This window comes from Melitaea cinxia, chromosome 19, assembly GCF_905220565.1.
Source record: "Melitaea cinxia chromosome 19, ilMelCinx1.1, whole genome shotgun sequence".
Classification (NCBI taxonomy): Eukaryota; Metazoa; Arthropoda; class Insecta; order Lepidoptera; family Nymphalidae; genus Melitaea; species Melitaea cinxia.
Window position 1 is genome coordinate 15,304,539 of NC_059412.1, and position 26,495 is coordinate 15,331,033.

Sequence of the window (26,495 nt, forward strand, 5' to 3'; positions counted from 1 at the left end):
ATAAATGTTTATTATTTTCTTTACTAAACATCATCATATTCTGGAGGAAATTCGTAATATTGTATTATTTCATTATGCCATATTTAGTTCCTGTCATAATCTGTACTTTTATATCTATATCCCAAAAAAAAATATAATACAAAATAATTTCGATGTTTCACATCTGCCAGCCGTCACGTGACGTCTCACTTTTTTTACAGTAATTTGAATACCTATATACAAATTCGTTTAATCCTTAGAAACATCTGAATATTTAAATTATAATAAATATGTATTAAAATACGAATTATTTAAACAGAACGTTTTTAATACGTCAACACAACAGAAATGATACAATTCTGAATATGAATAAAGTAAATCTACAATAACCATTATCACTCAGTATATCCGACAAAACAAAATGGCGCGCGCAGCCGTGCACATACAAAAGAGGTTTAATTACAGCTAATATTCGTCGTATTATCTCACATTATGAGACAAAGGGCCGTGAAGACAATTAGTGTCCGCACCGGAGACGCGCGTTGAGTTGAACAGACGCACTCGTGTCGACTCGTTTTATATTCTTGAATAAATTATGTAATATTAATAGACAGGTATTCAGGCAACACCGCCGCGTTAGCGAAACGTTAACAAAACAAGTCACTTTCTATTAAAAGGATCGTTTTCAATGTTACATTGAGATATATGTAAGTGGAAGCTGGTTAATTGTTTGTAAGTGATGTGAGAATTACTTAAGAATTTTAATATTAAATTGATATATAAACTTTTTTAATTTTCTAACTAATTATAATTTTAAAACTTTTAATTTCTTACTGGAAATCAGTCAGGAGGAGATTGGTCAGAGTCAGGAATAAAATAATGTAGAGATTGCAAATTATTATAATATCAATTATTTTTATTTAATAAAAAAGTTGTGTACACTATTGACACGCAAATTATAATTGATTTTGAATATACTCTTAATCGAAAATATACAAATCTTAAATCCAACTTAAAAAAACATTTCTCGTACATCTTATTTAAATCATTTACTCGATAAACTTAAATACAATTTAAAAGACAGATTAAATCAAAACAATGTGAAACACTAGTGATAAAATAAACAAAATTTAATCAAAATAATCTAAATAGTCGAATAAGTCAGACACTGACAGATAAGCTCGACAAGTTAAGATTCTGATCGAGGGCACTCAGCAGTCGAGACACGAGCTAACAGCGAGACAATGGACGTATCAGCGATCTACAGACGGACAATCTGATTATGATTAGATAAAGGAGCAGACTGAGCGCATTAATGGAGGACAAGGTGTATCTCAGCTCGCTACGTGAGCTTTGTCGTATTTACAAACTTATTTAGCTGTATAACTCTAATGTCGATACTGATTTTATATACCTACACTATATTTATTAGTTTATTTAAGTAGACTCAAAAGCACCTTTAAATCGTCATTTTATAAATTGAAATTACACACACACACAAACTTAAGCCTCCAATCCCAATCCACTGCTATCGGCCTCCACATACTGTATAGGCCTCCATAAGTTCGCGCCAAAATGGCGTGAACTCACGTGTGTTGCCCATAGTCAGCAAGTCACCGCGCTGGGCAGGCGGGTTGGTGAACGAGAGACTGGCTGGACTTGAAATTGAAATTATATTCGTTTTTAATATGAATTCTAGTTAATGAGAAGGTACCACCAGGAAATTAAATTCTGCAGATAGGGCAAGAAACTCCGCAGTTTTTAATGCGAAAAATGAGGGTAATTTTGTACGATGCGCGCGCACACCGTCACACAAAAAACCCACACCCTGAAGTTAGCTCGTCAACGAAGAAGAAGTTAGCAACGTGAAGCTAGCCAATGAAGTGTAACTTCTTACGTGCGTACATAAGTACGCACACACTTTTTTAATGTACACAAGATTTAATAATGAGTATAAAGAATAGACAAATATTGATTATTTAATGTTAACACTTTAGTAAATGTAGTGAAAGGCGACATATTACTCATTTTTTTAAACAGTCATAATTAACTAATAGAAATTTAAATGAAAATTGTTCTGTAAACTAATAAAGTACAATATTTATGTAAATATAAGACGAGAACTGAAATTTATACGAAAATAAACTGTTACAGAGCACAATAAAAGAAAAAATCTTTTACAGATTGTTTGTGAAGGGCTTCGCTATCCACAGAGGCATTCCGAGAAACCTAAAGTACACTTTATTCATGAACTCCACTTAGTGTTTTTATCGTCTGTGAGCAATTCTAAAATCGTTTATTTATTATGTATTTACATTTACGATTTCCCACTAAAGTAATTTATTCTATGGACGAGCGCGCTATAGAGCACTGTGATTGGCAGTACTTTGTTAATATATTTTCATATATTCAATAAAGTTTTAAATAATTAAATGCATTCATCATTATTACAGCCTATACAGTCCACTGCTGGACATAGGCCTCCACAAGGTTACGCCAAAAATAACGTGAACTCATGTGTTTTGCCCATAGTCACCACGCTGGGCAGGCGGGTTGGTGACCGATTAAATTATTAAATGCATAGTAATTATTAATTACTAATGGTTCACGTCATAAACAAAACCAAGAATTTTTCATTCTCGTCACGAGAAGTAAACATCGACCATCAACTAGACCCATAGATACTACATTCGGGGCCGTATTCACTGATTGTTCGGAAATTTTATTGCACAGACAAGATTCTGATAGTTTTTATCAGCAACTTATGTGTGCGATAGATCTTCTGATGACTAACATAACATAACATAACATAACAATACACTTTATTGTACACCAAAACAGAAATAATACATATTATGGACTTAAACAGAGTATCATCAGGCACATAGGGCGGCCTTATCGCTAAAAAGCGATCTCTTCCAGGCAACCTAGGGGCAGAGGAGATGGTATTGTGTCAGTGTAGGTGTACAAATTGAGACATAAACGTTTGAATATATTTATTTATTTACATACATACATACACACATAAACACATACATACGTACATACATACATACATACATACATACACATATAAATACATAAATACAAATATACATAAACATATACATACACAAACACATACATACAAACATACATACATACAGACATATATACATAAATACATATATATATAATTTTATTCACGTTGAATATCAAGATAATGCTTCCTGACAGCCTAACAAAATTGAAAGGTTTTGAATAGAAATATCTAACATATAAGTCGTTTGTTGGTGGAAGAAAATGTATCGTAAGCTTTAATCTGTCGGATATTTTTACAGGTCAAATAGCTTTGTAAGCAACTAGTGAAACAGACATACTATGTGATAAATTTTATGTAATAAGTTCCCACTATACGCACCAAGAGATTCGCTAGTACATTATTAATGCTTACGGCCAAAAAATGGAACCCTCTACCAGCGTCTGTGTTTCCGGATAACTACAACCTGGGGATCTTTAAGTCGCGAGTGAATAGGTTACTTCTAGGTAAGCGTGCTCCATCCTAGACCGCATTATCACTTAACATCGGGTGAAATAGTGGTCAAACGCAAGCCTATCATAATATAAACAAAAATTAAACTTAAAATTTACTTCGTACACCAAGATACATTAACATACATTTCATTTCAAGTAATCCTATCCGCTGCTAGTGACGTACGAAGCCTACGCCCTATTCATATTTACACAAACGCCGATATAGAAGACAAAGCATGATTGATATGTCACATTTTCCCCCCATTTTCATGATTCGTTCAATAAGAAATAAGTCTAACGAAATAAATTGCAAATCTGTCAGTAACTTCAGGTTTGAGGTCGGAAATGGAATGTTTACTTTGATCAAATACTGGAAAATATTTCTGCTGCGAACTGGCCATTCTGAATATACTCGTGTGAGTTGAGTCAGTGTGAAGGATGGTTCAATATTTACAAATGTGTCAGCACAACGCGCGTCACTGTGTAGTCGTATCTCATTTTAAAGAACTCTTTAGTTGTATAAGCACGTACTCCTTAGAATAGGTGACACATAAAGAATGATATATAACGATATATAAGTGAACCAAATTATAAATAATTAATTAATATAATCTAATATATAAAAGTCTCGTGTCGCGGTGTTTGTAGTTAAACTCCTCCGAACCGGCTTGACCGATTCTCGTGAAATTTTGTGTGCATATGAGGTTGGTCTGAGAATCGAACAACATCTATTTTTCAATCCCCCTAAATGTTAAGGGAAGTCCACACCAATTTTTTTTTTTTTTTTTAATTTTTAGATATACTATTTATTTTTTATTTTATTATTATTTGGCGTTAAAAAATACAACCCTAAATTTTCACCCTTCTACCACCAACCCCTATATTTAAGTAGCGTTTAGCGGCAAGACAACGTTTGCCGTGTCAGCTAGTTAATATCTAAAATCAAAACGCAAATTGTCGCTTTGTATTCGTATCTCAGCATCACTGAGTATCGGCGTCGCTTGTTTCATACAATTCCACTTCGTTTCTTAAGGAGTCATGTCCAATAATATTTCATAAAAATATAAAATTTATTTTGTTGTATTTCTGTTTATGTTACTGCGATTCAGCCTGTAACATCCCACTGCTGGGTGTAGAAGAATCGGAGCTTAAACCACCATGGTATGCCACTGCGGGTTGGTTAATATAAGTATTCCCTTATGAGTAGCGTTTGCTATCAGATGCTTATGATGATAACCAGGATAAAATGAGAGTGGCCGTCGACAATGCGGTAAATTAACAATTTAGAGTCACACAATGTAAAGTATAAAGCATGTAGTTTGTTATAAAATAAAATGTAAATAATAAAAAGAAAGAAAATCCATAGTTGTAAATAATTATCTTAATTATTAACCTACATAAATATATATGTATATATAGGTATATATATCTCACAGTCAGTTTTGGACTCACCATCGAATTAGAGAAAATAAGCTTTAGTTCGCAATTTGAAGCATGCGATGTTGAAAATAATACGCCTCAACGCTTGAAAATTAAAATATAAATAAAAAAGGCATGGGCACTCAAGAGCCTATGGATGTTAAAATTTAAAAAAAAAAACCGGGAGCGACTGCTTAACGTGCTCTCCGAGATATAGTGGGGCGACCTACAAAGACATACAACCAGACCGTGAAGAAATATTCGTACAAATACGAATATCCATCCCGTGCGGGAATTGCACCCGTAATCGCCGGTTTGTGAGCGCCCTCACGGTTCACGCATCACTACACTAGAGCGATCTCGTATAGTTCTATATGAATGAAACTTTTCACCTGATCAATCAAGTTAAAGTTCATATGGGCTGGGAATTGTATTTTTTTTATATCACTAGGTCGGCAAACAAGCGTATGGCTCACCTGATGGTAAGCGATTACCATAGCTTATAGACGCCTGCAACACCAGAAGCATCGCAAGCGCGTTGCCGACCCAATCCCCAATCCCCCCAGGAGCTCTGGTCACCTTACTCACCAACAGGAACACAATAGTGCTTGAAAACAGTATTATTTTGCTGTGATCTTCTGTAAGGACGAGGTGTAGTACCCAGTCGGGCTGCTCCATATTTTGAGCAGGACCTGCTGTACCCTACATCAGTTACAGTCTATGTTGTAAAATCTTATTATCATTCGTTCATTTGGTTGAATGTCTTCAAATGGTGTGAAAATACCTTGAATGATTTCGCCAATCTCACGTAGAATGGAAAATACACGAAGTAAATTGATCAGTGTGGTTGAGGTTACAAATTTAAAATGTCTGAATAATTCGTTACAACGGGACCAACCAAACAAAAAGTTTATAATTTTTTTATATATGTTTTTACTAGCGACCTCTATCCGTCCACAATTTTCACTTTTTTTCATTATATCATATACTAAAACCTTTTCCGAAACACGCTGCATCTTATGGTGTAAGTATTATTCAGATCGGTTCAGTAGTTTTCGCAGTATAACCGAACACAAAAACTGGCTCTCCATTTATTTGTATAAATTAAGATTTTCAAACTTTTTGTCCAAAAAAAAATATATCAAAGTCCGACTTATTAATATGTTGTTTTAAAATTTATCCCTAATAGGGAAAGGCAAAGGACAGACTTATTAATATTTTAATTCCGCGTCACAGATTATAAATAAATTACAATCATATAAAATAGTTCGTCTATCCTGCCAGTAACATTAATATAAATAGTAAAAACTAATAAGCTGATAAGATATACTAATAAATGAATAATAAAACAAGAAAACATCTATTGAAAAAAAATTAAAATAACCATAATAAATAGAACATGTTACAACATCAAGACGATTGACTTGAAACAGCATTAACTCAGACATCAAACAGCGCTGTAACCACAGACCCGCCCCCGCTTATGAAATTAGCAACATCCCTCAAGGCCAGCTGCTCTACAGCGACATCTATCATCTAAACGACGTCAGCTCATTCCTCCGACGGAAGTAAAGTACATTAAATTTATCGTTTAAAACTCAAAACGGTTATACGTTATATTTTAATGGGTTCGCAAGCTAATGCGTATTTATCCAGTATAAACGATTTGATTGCGAGTTTCGGAGATAAAAAGCTTTCTCACATTAAATCTTTTTAAATTTCCTCCGGCGTGTATAATTAATATCACATAATTTCTATTCTAAACGTTAGACTTGGAAATGATAGAATCATCATTACAGCCTATACAGTCCACTGCTGGACATAGGCCTCCACAAGTTTACGCCAAAAATAACGTGAACTCATGTGTTTTGCCCATAGTCACCACGCTGGGCAGGCGGGTTGGTGACCGCAGTACTGGCTTTGTCGCACCGAAGACGCTGCTGCCCGTCTTCGGCCTGTGTATTTCAAAGCCAGCAGTTGGATGGTTATCCCGCCATCGGTCGGCTTCTTAAGTTCCAAGATGGTTGTGGAACCTTGTTATCCCTTAGTCGCCTCTTACGACACCCACGGGAAGAGAGGGGGTGGCTAAATTCTTTAGCGCCGTAGCCACACAGCAATGATAGAATGAAGGTAGAAAAGGGCATCCTTTAGCGTCTTAACTATTTTAAAGCAGAAAATTCTTTCTCTATAAAGTTGTCATAACTGCAGATTGTAGTGTAACAAAAAACTGAAACAAAAGAATGATTCATTTTCTTAACAAGAGCTATTTAAAGTTTGATAAAAACACACAAAGTAATTCACCCTCTAGTAATTGCGCTAACAACATTCAAAGAATTTATTTAAATTTTAATTCATTGTAAGTTCAGTTTGTACGTTTCAAGCCGTCGTTATTAACGCTGCAGATTGCTTTTGTTCTTCACGGTTGAATAACTTGAAAGCAACGCATTGTTCGACTCGAAGCGAGCCAAACCGTAAAAGTGTGTACAAACTGAACCAGCAGATGGAACAAGGAGAAATTCTGCTACAGATTCTGATACTTGAAGTAAATTAATAGGATTCGATGTGGAATTATGGAAATTTATAGTTTTCCTCGCGTGATACACTTGACCTCGCCATAGCCACTGGGTCGGAACAGGTGCCACTTATAAAATCAACTACTTACTGTGAAGTGTGTGCTCGACTGTTATCCTCGATAACGTTGCGCATTTCCGTGTTTTATATTTATTATTGTATTGAATGATCTTACTAATATTAAAAATACTTTTTATTATTTATTAAACTATCAAATGAACAAACAATATGTACAAATTTAAAATTACAAACAGCGAAATAAAAACATTGTGTGATGAGGTTTGTACAATGATTCAGCTTACATTTCATAACGGTAAAAACCGTAGATACTAATAAATATTTGTGTTTGCTGGCAAACGAAAAAAGACTGACTTCAGTTACATCGACATCGAGGCGATAAAATAGTCAAGTAAATACGCATTATCAAAGATTACACCATAAGTTGTAATCAAATCTCGATGAAATTTAAATGCGACCACATGATAAACATCGGCTTTCGATTAAATTAAAAATCATCAAAATCGGTACACCCAGTAAAAATTTATGCGGCTTTTCGAGAGTTTCCCTCGATTTCCCTAGGATTCCACTTAAGAAATCTTCTTCTCCTCCAACAAAAAAAAAAGAATCATCAAAATCGGTTCATAAACGACGAAGTTATCCCCGAACATACATACGGTCGAATTGAATAACTTCCTCCTTTTTTGAAGTCGGTTAAAAAAGGAATCTCAATAATATTGTAGTTTCAATTGATACGTCAATTAAATTACAAATTATTATAATAATGATATGTTTTCACAAAAGGTTTTGTCGAAAAATAGAACTTTTTGTTTAATATTAATATTTTTGATACATTCGACCAAATCTGTCCGCTTCAGCCTGTAATATTCCACTACTGGGCATAGGCCTCTTTCCCCATGTAGGAGAAGGATCAGAGCTTAATCCACCACGCTGCTCCAATGCGGGTTGGCGGATATATTCCCTACTATGTGTAACGATCGCTATCAGGTATACATGATAACAACCGGGACCGACAGCTTAACATGCTCTCCGAGGCACGGTGGGGAGACTCACAAGGACTGCACAAATACCCAGACCACGGCAAACACCTGTATGGCCAATACAAATGTTTGTCATGTGCGGGGATCGAACCCGCAACCGCCAGCGCAACAGGTACAATCCATGAATGTAACCGTTGCGCCAACGCGGCGTCGACCAAAGAAGTCTGAGAAGTGTCTGAGAAGATTACTTAATCGAGGGACCATAGAAGCGGGCGTTCTCTCGCCATTCACATTGTTGACGCAAGCTGTGTTGAACTGGTATCTCGCGCGGTCCGTGTAACTAACCACGCAATGTAGCAACACGCTGCCCAAACTTAATATTACAGAAAATTGAACAGTTAAAACCTTACAACAATTAAACAGTTAATTAATTATTAATTATTTAATTTGCTTAAACAAAACTGCTTAGGTCTTATTCAATGAACTTCAAAAGACAACAATCCCGATACAAAAACAACTTTTTAAAATGATTCATGTTAAATTAGATTAGGCGATCCTTTAGTCCGGACGAGCCTCGCAGCTCCGAGCAGTATCACAATTAACATTCCGATCTAAAGGCATAACTTCGCGAACTCATTCATGTGATGCATGAACGACTATAAAACCTTCTTTATCCCAATTAAAAACAAAACTCCGTTAACTAATCTAATAGAGGCAGCAAAATAATCCGAGCCATTACAGAATAGAGGCATTGTCTTAACGAATATCAAATCGAACCGGCTTAATGTCTTATACATTAATTACGAGAGACTTGCTTACAGGACTCGTATTGAATGCTTGATGGCTCTGAAGGACGAATAAAATCGAAGTAATCAACTAGAATACTTAATCGAATGGCTTCACGACATTTCTATTATACAACTACAAAACACTCATTCAAATAAATTAAAAGTAACAAGCTTTTTAACCGACTTCAAAAACGGAGGAGGTTACTCAATTCGACCGTATACAACATACATATATACGGTCAAACATATATATATATGTTTGACCGTATATATGTTTTTTTTTAATGTATGTTCGGGGATAACTTCGTCGTTTATGAACCGATTTTGATGATTCTTTTTTTATTGCATAGGCAATATCCCAAGTGTGTTACCGTGATAAGAAAACCAGGATCTGATGATGGAATCCCAGCGAAATCGAGGGGAACCCTCGAAAATCGTAGTGACGACTAGTGCGTTTGTTAATTTTTAATTACGTTGTATTACTTGTCAGTGTAATTGAAGACTGGTTTTTGCGTTTGCAAGCAAACACAATAATTTAAAAAAGCAGATTTTATTTTAAGTGCGCTAAAAAGAATGAAATAAACTGTTCCCTTAGACAATTACTATGAATATGTATATAACGTCATTACACAATTTACATGACAAAATATTGTCGCGAGATTTAAGCACTCGTATTTACTTACTTTAAACAATTTAAAAATTAAAATCAATCAGATCAAGTAATTTAATTACACGATATCTATTAGCTTCACCTGTATGTTTATATGTTTGTAACCGACTCCTTTGGACTTCATTTTGACCCACTTCAAACGTTCAGGTTTCATTTAAACTTAGTAGACTTATCGAGGACCGATGACAATACACTAAGTTGATAAGGTTTTCTACTTTTTAGTTTGTGTTATTTATAAAAGCGTGTTTTTTTTTAAACTATTATTATCTCCTGGTTTATCTACAAAGGTAAACCTCCCTAACCGACATGTGCATTTAATAAGCTTTATCAATAAAGTTCTGTTTAAGAAATATTTTAACAGTTACAATTATATTAACAATGATAATAATGTTTCTAGCCGGACACGGAGATGGAACTAACGGAAGAAGAAAAAAGAGCGTGGGCCAGTCTACACGGCGGGGGCGGCTGGGGCAAGCGGGGCTGGCAGGACATGAGCTCGGCCTGGGGCAAGCGCGGATGGCAAGACCTGAACTCCGCTTGGGGCAAACGTGGCTGGCAGGACCTTAACTCAGCATGGGGCAAGAGAGGGTGGCAAGACTTAAATTCCGCGTGGGGCAAGAGAGGCTGGCAAGATTTGAACACCGCTTGGGGCAAACGCGCATGGAGGGATTTGTACCAAACTCCATGGGGAAAGAGGGGCTGGCAAGATCTTAACTCTGCTTGGGGCAAGCGCGGCTGGCAGGACATGAGCTCTGCGTGGGGCAAACGAGGATGGCAAGACATGAGCTCTGCTTGGGGAAAGCGCGCACCTGTACGTAGCATATCTACTTTTATTAACTTTTATTCATTTAAGTACATTATTCGACCTAATGGAAACAGTAATTGATGTGCTGCTCAGAGCAATACTTGAGGGCTGGATCGATTGGGCTCAATTTTTTTTTAAGATTTTATTTTTGAGATTGATTTTTCTTTGTAAAAGATTTTTATGGAATGAGCAATTTAGAAAATTACTTTGAGATATGGAAAATTTATGAAGATTTAATGAAAATATCTGTACAATATATGATTTTGTAATTAGGAGAAATGGGCTAACTTCCACGGTTCCTGGGGCAAGCGCTCCGGACCCGAACCTGACTACGAGGACTACGAAATCGCCTACGATCATCTCGTCCCTATTCAACAGGTAACTTAGAAATAATCATTCATAATCATAGCCTTTAGTAGTCCACTGCTGGACATAGGCTTCCTCTAAGGTCTTGCATCCTCTGCATCCAGCAGCTTCCCGCTGTCTTTTTCAGGTCGTCACTTGATTGGTGAGCGACCTGTGTTCCTTTTGTCGAGAATTACAAATAATATTTTTTTTATGTCACTAGGTCGGCAAACAAGCGAACGGCTCACCTGATGGTAAGCGATTACCGTAGCTTATAGACGCCTGCAACACCAGAAGCATCGCTAGCGCGTTGCCGACCCAATCCCCAATCCCCCCAGGAGCTCTGGTCACCTTACTCACCGACAGGAACACAATACTGCTTGAAAACAGTATTATTTAGCTGTGATCTTCTGTAAGGTCGAGGAAATTCCTGCTGTGCCCTACGTCAGTTAAAATATTATTCGTACTATACTAATACTATGATATACATTTTCATGAAACAAACTCCTAAGCTATAAAAAATTGAACCAAGAAAATCGTTGATTTCAATTAAATACACTTTATTCTCTTCACAAATAATATAATATAAATCATTCTATATTGCATAAAAATGTACTTTAACATTACGAGGTCGTGTGAAAAGTGAGTTATTACAAGAAACATATTGGAAAGCGATGGTCACGCCATAACTCTCGCGGGCATTAATTGCCATATATTCCCCGTCGCCATCGTGATATCGTACATTCTTAAATGTAATAAATTGTCTACTGTAAATTTACGCATACGCATTCAAGGTATCATCCCACAGCCGGACAGAGGCCTTTTTCTCCATGTAAGAGACTGTTAATTTAAATACTAAAATAAAAATACTAAAATAAAAATACTAAATAAATTTCAACTACTAAAATATTTAGTTTCAGAATAATGCAGTACTGATATATGTTTAACATTTCGACCTTTCCAAGGACTACCACACCGACATATATGTTTACTGAGAAGCTTTTAAATTAAAATATGCCTATTATTGCTACATTAACAAAACATTTTTTTATCCGCTGACCCGCAGTGGAGCAGCGTGGTGGATTAAGCTCTGATCCTTCTCCTACATGGGGAAAGAGGGCTATGCCTAACAGTGGGATATTACAGGCTTAAGCGTACTAAGAAAGTGTACCAACTCAGTTGGCTAGAATACCCTATGGAGGCTTTGATTAGAATCCACACTTAACAGGTCTCATACCAATATGTGATGATGTTAGTCGCATATAAGCTGCAAGTTTTTAAGAGTTTATTTTGTATTTCTTTGTTCAGATGGAAGCCGAACGCCTAGCCATGGACGCTCCGGAGAAGAAAGCTTGGTCGTCACTCCACGGGGCCTGGGGCAAGCGGCCCATGAAGCAGGCGCAGTACAACAGTGGTATTACTTAGACCTATATTACAAGCACTTTTATTTAAAAATAAAAAATAAAAATTACTTTATTCAAGAAGGTTTTATATAAACCTTTGAATCGTCGTCACAGCGACTGCTTTTCACTTCTTACTTTAAATTACAATGAATACAATCCAAGTAATGTAGCAATTTATTATTACTTGTATAAATAAATAACTTAGCGCGCAATGTAAAGCGCTTTAAGCGATTAAATTGTTGTATCAACTTACTAATGAGCTAATTATGACAACAATTATATGGATAAACGTGTCATTGTACATTAATCCTACTTAAACAAAGCGAGAACACTCTGCTCTAAATTTTGCATAACGCTTTTGTTAGCACGTAAGCTAAACCCTAAAAGATCAATCTTAATAACATTTTGTTTTTGTTTATTGATTAATCACAGAAAAATATAATATAAATATTATTTTTTATATAAAAAAATATGTTTGTCTGCTACAAAAAGCAATGAAGAAATGTAATTACTTGTCGATGATGCTCATTATTACCGACAGGATGAGAGCGCGGAAGGAAGTCGAAGTTACTCCACAGAATATATAGCAATATTTTCTTTTCGTTTGTATTTTATTAAAAACAAAAATATAACTTAACTCACATTATATATTTTTGCTGATAGTAATATTGAAATTATATTTTCAACTAAACGTGTTATATTTCGCGATCATAAAGCGACTTATTTTTTTATTAAATCTCTTTGAAACGTTTTTCATTGATGCTACACTCATATTGCTCGTAGCATGATGTTATGTAGCCTATAGCTCGATACCATTACGCTCGGACTATTCAGCATTATAACAAGTTTTCTATTCGAACCAGTCGTTCCTGAGCTGCAGCGTTTAACCAACCTCTTCTGCTTTATCTAATATATAAAATTCTCGTGTCGCGGTGTTTGTAGTTAAACTCCTCCGAAACGGCTTGACCGATTCTCATGAAATTTTGTGTGCATATTAGGTAGGTCTGAGAATCGAACAGCATCTATTTTTCATCCCCCTAAGTTATGGGGGGGTTAGGGGGTTAATAACATATATGGCAAAACAACGTTTGCGGGGTCGGCTAGCATTCGTATAGATTACATTTTAATTTATAAAATGAGTAAATCATTTCACTTCTAACATTTCCCAGTAAATAGCACATTTTTCACAAATAATTTGAAGATCAAACATTGCGTATACAGACGGTAAATATTAATAAACGTTACACAGTTAAATTGATAACAATAAACTTTATAAATCTTTAGATGATATGTGTCGTAATATAGTCTAACGCTACGCTTCAACCTGTAATATCCCACTGCTGGGCACAGTTCACTTTCCCATGTAGGAGAAGGATAAGAGACCCACAAGGACTGAACAAATACCCAGACCACGGTAAACATCTGTACGGCTAATACAAATGTTTGTCATGTGCGGGGATCGAACCCGCTACCGCCAGCGTAACAGCCACAAACCAGTGCCGTGACCGTTGCGCCAACGCGGCGGTATTACAGTCTAATTTACCCAAATATATACCATTTTACTCCCATATTTCAACAAACAATTCAAACTACCGACATTTTTCATATATAAACAGTAAGCGATGTCATTAAAAGTTACACAATGCACAGAACATTGCGGGCGGTAGAGCATTCGTAAAGCGCTCGCTCCAAGTACTTTAACTCACTATAGCTCGTCAAACACGACCCACAGCGCAGTCTCAATACCGACGCGTATTACGATCTCACTTTTTAACCGACTTCAAAAAAAGGAGGAGGTTACTCAATTCGACCGTATATATATTTTTTTTTTTTTTTTTTTTTATGTATGTTCGGGGATAACTTCTTCGTTTATGAACCGATTTTGATAATTCTTTTTTTGTTGGAAAGGAGGTATTCATAGTTTGGTACCATGATAAGGAAACCAGGATCTGATGATGGGATCCCAGAGAAATCGAGGGAAACTTTCAAAAATCGTAAGGGTGACTAGTAATTTTAATCATGTTTTCATTAAGCACTATAAAGCACTACTATTTAATAAAGAAGTCGATCTGATGATGGAGAAGAAAGATAGTCGAGGGAACTCTTCAACAATTTATAGCAATTACCTGCTGTTTGAACTTAATTCGTTTCTGTTGATGAGAACTTTGCACCTGTATGAGTTATAAGTGCCATTACAGTCTGATGATGGAGACAAAAGTTAGTCGAGGGAACTCTTTAACGATTTATAGCAATTACCTGCTGTTTGAACTTAATTCGTTTCTATTGATGAGAACTTTGCATATATATGAATTATAAGTGGCATTTCAGTCTGATGATGGAGACGAAAGATAGTCGAGGGTACTCTTCAACGACTTATAGCAATTACCTGCTGTTTGAACTTAATTCGTTTCTATTGATGAGAACTTTGCACCTATATGAGTTACAAGTGCCATTAAAGTCTGATGATGGAGATGAAAGATAGTCGAGGGAACTTTTCAACGATTTATAGCAATTACCTGCTGTGTGATCATCTGTGTCGCAGGACCAGGTTTGATGATGGAGCCCATAAACACTCGAGGGAATTTCTCAACAATTTACAGCAGTTACCTTTTGCTGTTTGACGACCGCTTTGATATAATGGTGCATGTGCCGTGTCGGCGGCGCCTAAACACCGACGGTCGCGGGTTCTATTCCCGCTCGGAGTGGATATTTATGTTTATACAAATATTTATTTTCGGTCTAGTTGTTAATCTTTGTGGATCTCCCAACCTAGCCTCGGAGAACACGCTAGGCTGTCAGTCCCGGTTGTTATTACGTACACCTGATAGCGAACTTTACTCATAGTATGTCGACGCGTTAGCGCAGCGGTCACAGCACCGGCTGTTGCGCTGGCGTTAGTGGGTTCAATCCCCGCGCACGACAGACATTTGTATTGGCCATATAAGATGTTTGTCATGATCTGGGTGTTTGTACTTGTGTATTGTGTATGTTTCCGAACCCCCGACATAACAGAAAAAGCATCCCTTGTTAGGTCTACCCATCACTAAAAATTGTAAAATAAAATAATTTTTAACAAAAAAAAAACCGACTTCAAAAAGGAAACTAAAAAGTGAAAAATAAATTTACTTAGTACAAAGTAATTCGTATTTTGATTTAGTTAATCAGAAATGATTAAATAAATATTTTATAATTTTGAAGTTGGTGCCAAGTAAATACTACAACAACCTGGCTACAATAACAAATACAAACAACACACACACACAACAAACAAGTAAAAAAATATTATTAGATATCTCAAAACAATAACAGAATAATAAAAGTATTCAAACTAATAGTCAATGAAACAAATTATGAAAGAAAACTGAATACAACTTACGAGTAGATACTAGAGTAGTTATTGTTTTACTTGGCACCGACTTCAAAATTATAAAATATTTATTTAATCATTTCTGATTAACTAAATCAAAATACGAATTACTTTGTACTAAGTAAATTTATTTTTCACTTTTTAGTTTCCTTTTTGAAGTCGGTTTTTTTTTTGTTAAAAATTATTTTATTCATTTCGTTTTAAAGTGAAAACTCTATTTAAAGTAGGAGAATGTGATATAAGTTTGTCATATTCACACGTTTTTATTAAATGTTTAGTAATAATAAAGTACATTTTTTATTATTATATTTCTTAAAAAACATTAATGCGGTTTTTTTTTTACTCTGTATTTTGTATATTCAATTATAACCATCTTTATTTACATAACAATTAATATAATGTAATAATAACATTTATAGATATTTGTATGCTTTAAACTTTTAAATCTTATCGGTATATGTATATAAATATGAATGTTTGTCTGTATGTCCTTTATAGAATCGTAAATTATGCATTAGATCACGTCATGATCTTTATGTGCATTTCAAAATAAATGTGAAATCTTCATGTGAAATTCATCATATTTATTAATTATTTATAATTTAAATTTACACACACCACACAGATAAATATCACATAATTGTTATTCTTTTCGAAAGATTTACTTTTTTCTTTCTTTTCTTTTTTTTTGCTTTAAATACAAAGTAGTGAATAAATTTTGAAAATTTGATTCAAAGTAATCAAATGGTACCAACAAACCAATAAAAGGCATTATATAAAAAATATTACCCGTTACGAGACGTGTTCTCGTCCAACAAACGCCGTGTCCGTGACACAGCTGAACGCCATTTTTTTAAAGAATAATTTTACGGGTTGTCTGAAAGAAATGGCTAATTAGCCATAAGTCCGCCCATTGTACTTCACTGCTGTAACTATCTTTATGCTTTGTTTGTAATATATTTGTGGTGTGCAATAAAGTATAAAATAAATAAAAATAAAAGATACCTTTTTAAATCTGCTTAATGTTTCATTAATATTTATTTACATTTATAAAAATGCATGAGCAGTCACTAACTCTGTTATTAAGATGCAAAATATAATATTTACCAAATTGGTTTGTCCACTAAATAAGCCTTTATCGGTGTTACGGGCGACTATGACGGTTGCAACAGCAGTAAAATGTTAGAAATGCAGAATGGTTTACAATTAAAATAGTTTATATAAGATTTTACGTTTTCACGATATCTTCTTCTTCTATTTTGTATGTATTGTATGTATATATACTAAGATTATTAAGCTGAAAACTTTGTTTGTTTGTTAAAACGCGCTAATTTCAGGAAATACTGGTTCGAACTGGCTAATTTACGTATTGAATAGCCCATTTACCGAAGAAGGCTAATAGGCTTTTTTTTCTTAAAAGTACGCGGTGAAACCACGCGCACAGTTAATGTATTATATCATTAATACTAATTCAAACATAAAATTTAAGGAACCCAAATATACCGACCTAAGGAAGTTAACGGGAAATTGAGCAATATTTAAAGTACATTTAAAAAAAAGATACGATGGACTAAATGAAATGAATCAAATACTTTTTCCATTAACATCAACGGTACGTTTGAAGTAGAGAGTCAACCGTCGTGAAAGTTTCAAGCGCTTTACTTAAGGCGAGGCCTCTTCGACAACAGTATGGAAAACCTGCGCGATTTATATAAATATACTAGCTGACCCCGCAAACGTTTCTTTGCCATATATGTTATTAACACCCTTAATCCCCCCCCCCCTTATAACTTAGGGGTATGAAAAATAGATGTTGGCCGATTCTCAGACCTACCCGATATGCCCACAAAATTTTATTAAAATCGGTCGAGCCGTTTCGGAGGAGTTCAATGCTTAACACCATGACACGAAAATTTTATATATTAGATTATTATAGTAGGTATACACAATGTTTATTTATAAAAAAATATCAATATAATCTTGACATAATTCATTTTATACTTGTATAACTAATATGCCTTGTTCGTTACCGTACACACAATACTTAATTTAAAGCTGAGTTCTGTCTGTGTTTGTTAATGACATGACACAATGATCATGACTCCATATAGTTATTGGTCAGTCTATTGTTGAAACTATGACTAAATTAAAAATGACAATTCATTAATAATATATATATATATATATAATATACATTTATATTGATTTACTAACATTAGATATAAGTTGTTTTTGTAATACTAACATTAAGATATGGACTATGTCTGAAACAAAATAAATAAATTAAATTAAATAAATTAATATCTAATCAGCTAACGTCTTAAGTTGATGGCAAAATTTACCAAAGCTAAAAGTTAAGACCGAATTAAAATATTACATTAATATCTTCGACAGTCTTGACAACTCTTGACGGCGTATTTAGAACTGAGAATATACAACAGAAATTAAAATATGTTAGCAACTTCATAACGTGAATGTTTACCTTTGACTTCCGTAAGCTTTCCTCTTTTGTTTCTAATAAAACTATTTGAATATTTCGTAATAATTAAAAATAAAATCAAACAGGTAAAAAAGGTTATATAACTATGATTGTTATTTAAAAAAAATCGAGGGAACAATCAATTACGGACGTCAATGGACCGTTATTCGATGGTAATGATAAAAAAAATATTTGATTAATTTTTCCATGATAAATTAGACTCATTTGAATCTCGTCGGTTTTCGAATCGGAATTATTAATCTTTTGAATCCCTTATTGAATGATACCGAGGCTAAGCTGTCGCGCCCTGTCACGCGCTCTCGACTGTGAAGAGCCTATTATGAGATATTCAAAGTTATTTTTAAGTCGATAAATTACGTTTAAATTATTAATTTTACTAAACAATATTACATTATAAATCATGCGTCACCGTATCGTAAGCTCAAGCTGTCGGATATTAGTAGAAATCTTTTACCTGCATTCCCTATGGAAAAATCTCATATAAGCCTCATGAAAACATGGAAAAATGCAGACAAAATCCTCCTACCGAGTTAGTAGGTTACGAGATCTATGAATAATAAATAAACATAATAACATTAATGTATGTAAACTTTATTAATTTAAACTAATTTTCGGTTGTTCTAAATCGTTTGAATATTTAATTTTCAAAAGGCGAATTCTCGACACTGAGTGATTAGAAATAGGGGGCCTTTATTAAATATTAACACTCCACTTTGTTAAGTGGCTTGAGCTGTTCTGGTTTCCCCGACATTGTAAAAATTGTAATCTGACATATGATAAACCTAATCTAAGTGACATTGAAATTTAAATATGGCTGTCACAGAGGTCATTGAACCATTAGTTAGTTAAAATTGTACTTATCTATAATATAAAAATGAGTCGCTGAATGTGTTGCTAAGCGCAAAACTCGAGAACGGTTGGACCGATTTCGCTAATTCTTTTTTTTAAATATTCCTTGAAGTACGAGGATGGTTCTTACGGAGAGAAAAATTAAAAAAAAAATTAAATTTCCTGAAAAAGTCTAAAAACAACACTTTTCTATACTCCCATACAAAAGATTTGTGATAATACTTAAAAGTCACTTGTAGGCGATACGAAGTTCGCCGGGTCAGCTAGTTTCAAATAAATCTACAATCACATCCTTAAAATTCTCGAACGTTAAAAGGATTACTAAGATTATAACACTAGTTTTCAAATATCAAACTGAGGTAGCACTAGGTGTCGTAGTGTTGTAGAGAAATCATAGAAAGTTTTTTTTTTTAATTTTATATACTTTTTCAGGTGGCGTAATCATTACTATAAATGTTTAAAGTTTATTAAGGGTCATTCCAGTAATATTTACCTTTTTAAGTACTATCTATGTTCATAATAAGTAAAATGTGATTATAGTGCATTCTATCTTAGATTTATAATTTTTTTTCAAGGTTCATCGGTACCAAGGTCTGTCCTCCGATGACGTAAAAACCTCATTTAATCAAACATTTTCAAAAGCATTTTTCCACTTTAGAAATAGATTAGCGTTGTAAAGTGTCGATAGTAACAGGGAAGCATAACCAACAGGAGCGTATTACTGGAAGCGGGAGCCCGGCTGGACAAACTTGCGGGGCATGTGGGGCAAGCGGAGCGACCCGCCCCTAGACGAGGACCACGGTAACCGGCCGCTTCCGCACCCAACCGTCACTGCAGCACAATTTTTGTCAAATAACATCACCATCCTCACCCTGTACCTGTAGATTGATGTTCTAGAAAATTCTTCCATTTCAGTAATTTGATGTTTCAGTAGTTTGATGTTAGATGGTCAATGTAATCACGAGAGAAAAATTATATTTATATATTTTGGGACCTATTTAATATGCACTACATAATTATGTCTATGTTCTTCTGTCTTTAATTCTAGTCCACCCTTAATGGTAAATAAAGAAAACGATATTCCGAACCCAGCACTGTGAAAATTTATATTTTGATCACTGTCCATCTCTTTCTCTAGAGCTGTAGATTGATGCTCTTCCATCTTTTTTTTTAGTAATCGCATTTGTATTTAAACAATGATATTGGAACAATTAAAACAATTTTTACCCAACTAATCTCTCATATGTATATTTAATAAGTAACTGTTATTTTATTTCTTCTGCGTTTAATTCCACTCCTGTAACATTAAATATCTATTTCAATATAAAGTAGTCTAAATTTGGTTAAGACATTGCATTCTTCTGTTACATTAATACAGAAATATTTCACACTTCACCTTCTATTCTACTTAATTCTTCTCCTTCTGTTGAAATCTTACACTGTCACATACACGACTTTTTAGCACAACATTTTTGCACCACATATCTGTCTCTTTTCCTGCAGCAGTGAATTAACGTTCTAAGCTCTTCACTTTTCTTCTCTTCTTCAACAATTGTTTCAAATCACTTCTGTATGTTTCAAGACTACGACGCTTATTCTTCTTCTACAGTCTTCTCAAGTTAATTCTTTGTAAATATTCTTGTGTTCACTTTTATCTTTTCACATGTTGTATTTATGTCAGAAGGGGTAATCACAGCATGGAGAAGATACACCGCTTCTTTAGTATGTATATAGTTATAGATGTATGTAGTTCACTGTCTTCTTCACATGTAAATATTTCCGTCGCACGCAGTACCATCTCGCTTTAGTATCGAATATTCTGTAGACGTTTCTAGAAATTAGACTTATTTATGTTTGGTGTTAGATTTTTTTAATATTACGAATTTAATATCTGAATCAAAATATATATTATATATGAAGCAATGTAAAACTAAATTAATGTTTAATTTCAAAAGATTTTTCTGGCGTACGTCAAAATCATGTCTACAAACATAACATGGTGTAGAAATCGCATGAAATCTGAATTATTTTTATATTTCATTTAACATATTATTACTGTTGAAATATTAAAAAAATAGCAAAATCAAATGCTTTTAACAACTCTAAAAAGAAAAGGTTGCAAAATAAATGTTCGGTGACCGAAACATGCGATGGACCCGAACGCAATCATGAGAACAAGAAGTGAAGTCAAGTGCTAAAGAATCAATTTTATAGATATTAAATCGGATGTCCGCAGCGAACTTTAGAAACACCGTGCTCAAACCGTTTCAAGTATATTTCTATATCTTGATTTACCATTTGGAAAGTATATTTAACAGATTTAAAATCATGGTTTGCTACTAAATTACATGAAACAATTGCTCTACAACTCATAGAGACTTAAATTTAAAACAATATTTTGTACTATTTAATTCGGGTATCAACTTTTAATTGTTTTTTAGTTTGCTAAGTCATTTGTTATGTAATGCAGGATTGCTACTGCAAATAACAAAAATGCAATTAAAATGAATAGATTTTTTTTAAATTAACATTTAATTGATATCATAAGCTGTTTTAATTTTTTAAGCTACTTCGTAATATCACTTTAAAGTATTAAAAATGGAATAAATACTGCGAAATTTAAAAAAAATCCTATACTGTAGAATTGAAATAATATTATTTCGAGAAACTGAAAAAAAAGGTTCGATCTAAAAAAGGCGCAATACAAGCATGGATAATTTTTTACGAAAAAAAAAAAAAAAATATGCGAATAACATATCAGGGATGTCCCTTACCCTTCGAGTGTATTATGCTGCCATCTGCGACTCGACGCAGGGTCTGGCGGGCTTCGGTCGAGTCAATGATATTCACGTAAAACAGCAAAAATACGAGCTTTTAAAATCGTTGTAACTTTTTATAATACGTTTTTGCTTTTACTGAGAAATTTGAATCAAAACTTAATGTTCAACAGTGCAGCGTTCGTAAGTCGTTATGTAGACGAAGAAAAGTTAGGAATGTGGTCGTAATATTATAAATTAACTTAAGTTTTAATTTTTATGACAGCAATATCGCACAGTGATTAAAGTACTTATTAGTAGTTCTTTTATTCGAATTTTCAAGTTGTCGTTTTATAAAATAAAACTTCTCTGTTAAGCTTAACTGTAAAAAGTTTCTGACAATGTAATAAAACGTAAAATACATTAAATTTAATACAATGAAATTATTTGATATACTAATTGAATTATGAAACCATTATAAAAGGTCGAAAAATTAATTCGCATGAGAACAAAAGCGAGCGTTTGAAAAATGTTAATTAGCACAATAAAAGTTAATTGTTTAGTGACGGAAGCGTGTGGGAGAAGCGCGTTGCACGCTGCGCTGCGCTGCGGTGATTTATCGTTATTTATTTGCATATGACTTTAACTGTGGTTGCCCTCTTCCGGTATATTTTATTATTATTATCCTTATTGCGAGTCGCTTTCCATTTGGCTATTTAGTGTTAAGCTGCAATTTTTATTCACTAATTTAAATGAAATTAAGAAATAAAACTTACAATAAAAAGACTTATCGAATTTTTTTTATTTTTTTATTTTTTTTGGAAGCAACACACAACGGCTGACCTCTACTCTATATTTTTTATAAATTGATTACTAATATTCTGAATACCATTCTCAAAACCGCCGCCACTTATGGACGATCTCTCTATTTCACTCTCCGTGGGTTTTCTAAGTATAGGTCTTAGTTATTATGTATTCAAAGACAGCGAATGAAATTGTAAAACCGTCGTGAGTTGATGATCAACTCAACTGTTGCCCGAGAGTCGCGTATTCTGCCACTACCGAAGCGCTTAACCTCTTCATAATTAATCCCTTAATATCGCCTCATTTCAACCCGTTATGTAAATCGGCTTACACAAAGACCGTTACCGGCTTTACCATAAATTGGTATTATAATGATAATACATGTCATCACTTGTTTTATATATGATTATATATTTATGATTAATTGAGTTATTTCATTGTTTGATAATTAACTTAGTCCAGTCGTTATTCCGCTACAAATATTACTTCAGGACATTCACAAACTATTACATAATGTTTATTTTAAAAGGCACTGTGGGAAGACGTGAATTTATTTATTGAAATGAAAACTTATTCTGACCCACCACACATACATTTTTTCGTAGGTAGTAAGTTAGGCTGATCCGTCACGCTTGCTCGATCGGGTGAACTCGGGACCGCCGAGTGTACCCGAGCGAGAAAGATACCGTCAGCCGCTCTTCGCTGTCGTGTCGCTGTGTTTAGTATATTCACAATGAAGTTTTCACTTCTGCCGTGCGGCCTTAAGCACACCCCCAGACTAGAAAGTAATGTCGCACATATACAAGCCGAAATCTAAACCGCGGTCGCGTCATCAATGCGACCACTCGCATCCACCTCTCACCCCCCTCAATACCAGCAATGTCGCCTTTATTTTACGTACACGAAAGGAAATTAGAAAAAAATGTAAAAACCCATTGAACCAAATTTATCGTAAAATCTATACTAATTTTATCTGAAAAGTTTGTTTGTATATTTGTTTAATCGGTAATCTCAGAAACTACTTTCAAATTGATTTTTTTTTGTGTTGGCCAAAATTATCGACGAAGGCTATAGGCTATTTTTTCTCAAATGAATAATAAATGAAACCGCGGGGCACAGCCAGTATTAATAAAGACACAAATTGAAAATTAATTTGCACAAAAATCTGATGATGATCCCACTGTATATTCGTTAAAATGCCTGTTACAATTGAAGATTCTAAAAGTATTCAAACGGGATATTTTTAACCGACTTCCAAAAAAGGAGGAGGTTCTCAATTCGACTGTATTTTTTTTTTTTTATGTATGTTACATCAGAACTTTTGACCGGGTGGACCGATTTCGACAAATTTTGTTTTAATCGAAAGGTGGTGTGTGCCAATTGGTCCCATTTAAATTTATTTGAGATCTAACAACTACTTTTTGAGTTATATCTAATAATGCGTTTTTACTTGACGCTTTTATCGTCGACCTACGTTGTATTATACCGCATAACTTTCTAGTGGATACACCGATTTGAATAATTCTTTTTTTGTTAGAAAGGGGATATCCCTAATTTAGTACCATGATAAGGAAACCAGGATCTGATGATGGGATCCCAGAGAAATCGAGGGAAACTCTCGAAAATCCGCAATAACTTTTTACTGGGTGTACCGATTTTGATAATTTTTAATTTAATGAAAAGCTGATATTCATCATGTGGTCACATTTAAATTTTATCGAGACCTGATAATTACTTTTTGAGTAATCTTTGATAACGCGTAGTTACTTGACTATTTTGTCGTGGATCTACGTTGTATTACTTGTCGATGTAATTGAAGTCGGTTTTTTTTCGTTTGTCTGCAAACACAATTATTTATTTTCATTTTGCGGAGCTCGATATCTCTCTCAAGTCTCGTGAACAAGACATTCGCAGTTAATGTCGAAATATTGTTTTTGAATCGTTTTAGTAATAAAGGTAACCATGTTAATCTAACACCAATTGAAGATATTATAAAACTTCCTTATTTTCCGAGGTCGGTTAAAAGTAATATATACAAGAGATGAGATACATTAAATGAACAAATACGCACGGATCAATGAATTTGTAAATGTATTAATTTGTTTCATACAAATTATTGTGATGTCTATCAAAGGGCCGTATTTCGCGGCGGGATGTGAAGGGTCGGTGTACGAGAACCCTTAAATATGGAATCTTTACAAATTAATTTAAATTTCAACTTCTATAAATTTAATGTAAAATATATATTATATAACGATCTATTACAAGTACGTAAGCGTGGTCATTTCAAAATAAAGCATTTTTTTAAAGAATATTTACTACGACTTGTTTTGAAATTCGAAACTAAACATCTATCCGAATATTAGTTATCTATACTCGTATAAATAAAAATGAATGTTGCTAAGTGCATAACTGGAGAATGGCTCGACCAATTCGGCTAATTTATTATTTATATGTTCCCGGAAGGTTTTTATACTAAAAAAAAACTTAAAAAAATAAAAATAATAATAATTTTTACTATTAACTGGGCAGCAGTATTTCATAATTGTATTTATAAACAGCAGCGCTTGTAGGACAGAGGACAGCGTATGTTTAAAGTTTAATCAATGTTAATTTATTCTCAGAAATTGTGTTCACTAAATATTATAATTTGCAGAGGGAGCCACCGGGGACGAGGCCTAGACCACAGCAGCTGTAACATACGCGAGAACTTTCAAGTCATATCTACTACGATGTAATGTCTTATAATACTTGTGTCCGTCACTCACTTCGCAGTCGACTGAGTTCATTTATTCGGCGGTATCGGTTCCTAGCTCCTTGTTTCTCATCTCCGTTTCCGTTTGAACTCGTACAAAATAACTTACATGTCCTTATTGTATGTCACCTTCTAGATTATTCTAATTGTTAAGATTTTCATTTGCTGTACTCAGACCAGATGCCATCTCTTTCACTCCTCGTGTGTCAGAGAAGGATAGCTGACGTTCTGCGTGTAGCAAATAAAATATTCTCATATAAGGTAATATTTATTTGAACGTGATCCGTATACGTAGGCTTAAGTACTATAGAGATTGGGTGTAACTATGTATGTAATAGGTAGTTGAATTAATTACGTAGTTATGTACTTATAATTGTATTTTATTAGTAAAGTTGATGTACATTGAAGGGCTCCGTTCGATGTTGACGTTTGTCCAATAAAAGTTTATTCGAAGCCGCAATACGTTTCATTTCAAAACCTTTTACCCGTCAAATGACATTGTTTTAAATATATTTAAGTAGGTCGGCAACAAGTGTACGGCTTACCTGATACTAGGCAAGCGATAACCGTAGTTCATAGGCGTCTGCAACACCAGCAGCCGACCGCTGCGTTGCCGACCCTATCCCCAATCACCCCCAGGAGCTCTAGTCACCTTACTCACCAACATGACACTGCTTGAAAACAGCTATTATTTAGCTGTGATCTTCTGTAAGGTCGAGGTACTACCCCAGTCGGGCTGCTCCATATTTTGAGCAGGAAATTTCCTGCTGTGCGTAGGGCACAGCAGGAAATTTAAAGTATCAGTTAATATAATTATAATATATATGAAACGTACTGAGTTGGTCCCACTGCTATTGCCTATTCTTCTCGTTTTCTATCCAGGAGAAGGGTTAGAGCTTAACCATATTATGAGCTTTGTGAATTTTTCAGACTTTCATCCTTTTGTTTTAAGAGAATCTCCAGCAGTGAGAAC

At 34.3% G+C, this 26,495-nt stretch overlaps 1 protein-coding gene across 1 annotated transcript; it reads left to right on the top strand.

Moving 5' to 3' along the window:
- The first annotated feature begins 1,752 nt into the window (after positions 1 to 1,752).
- LOC123662813 (prothoracicostatic peptides) lies at positions 1,753 to 25,975 on the top strand. Its single transcript, XM_045597608.1, has 6 exons — positions 1,753 to 1,758; positions 10,336 to 10,749; positions 11,017 to 11,121; positions 12,397 to 12,502; positions 19,919 to 20,008; positions 25,424 to 25,975. Exons 1-6 carry the CDS (start codon positions 1,753 to 1,755, stop codon positions 25,447 to 25,449), a joined length of 747 nt encoding a protein of 248 aa, XP_045453564.1. The 3' UTR covers positions 25,450 to 25,975.
- Positions 25,976 to 26,495: the final 520 nt, after the last annotated feature.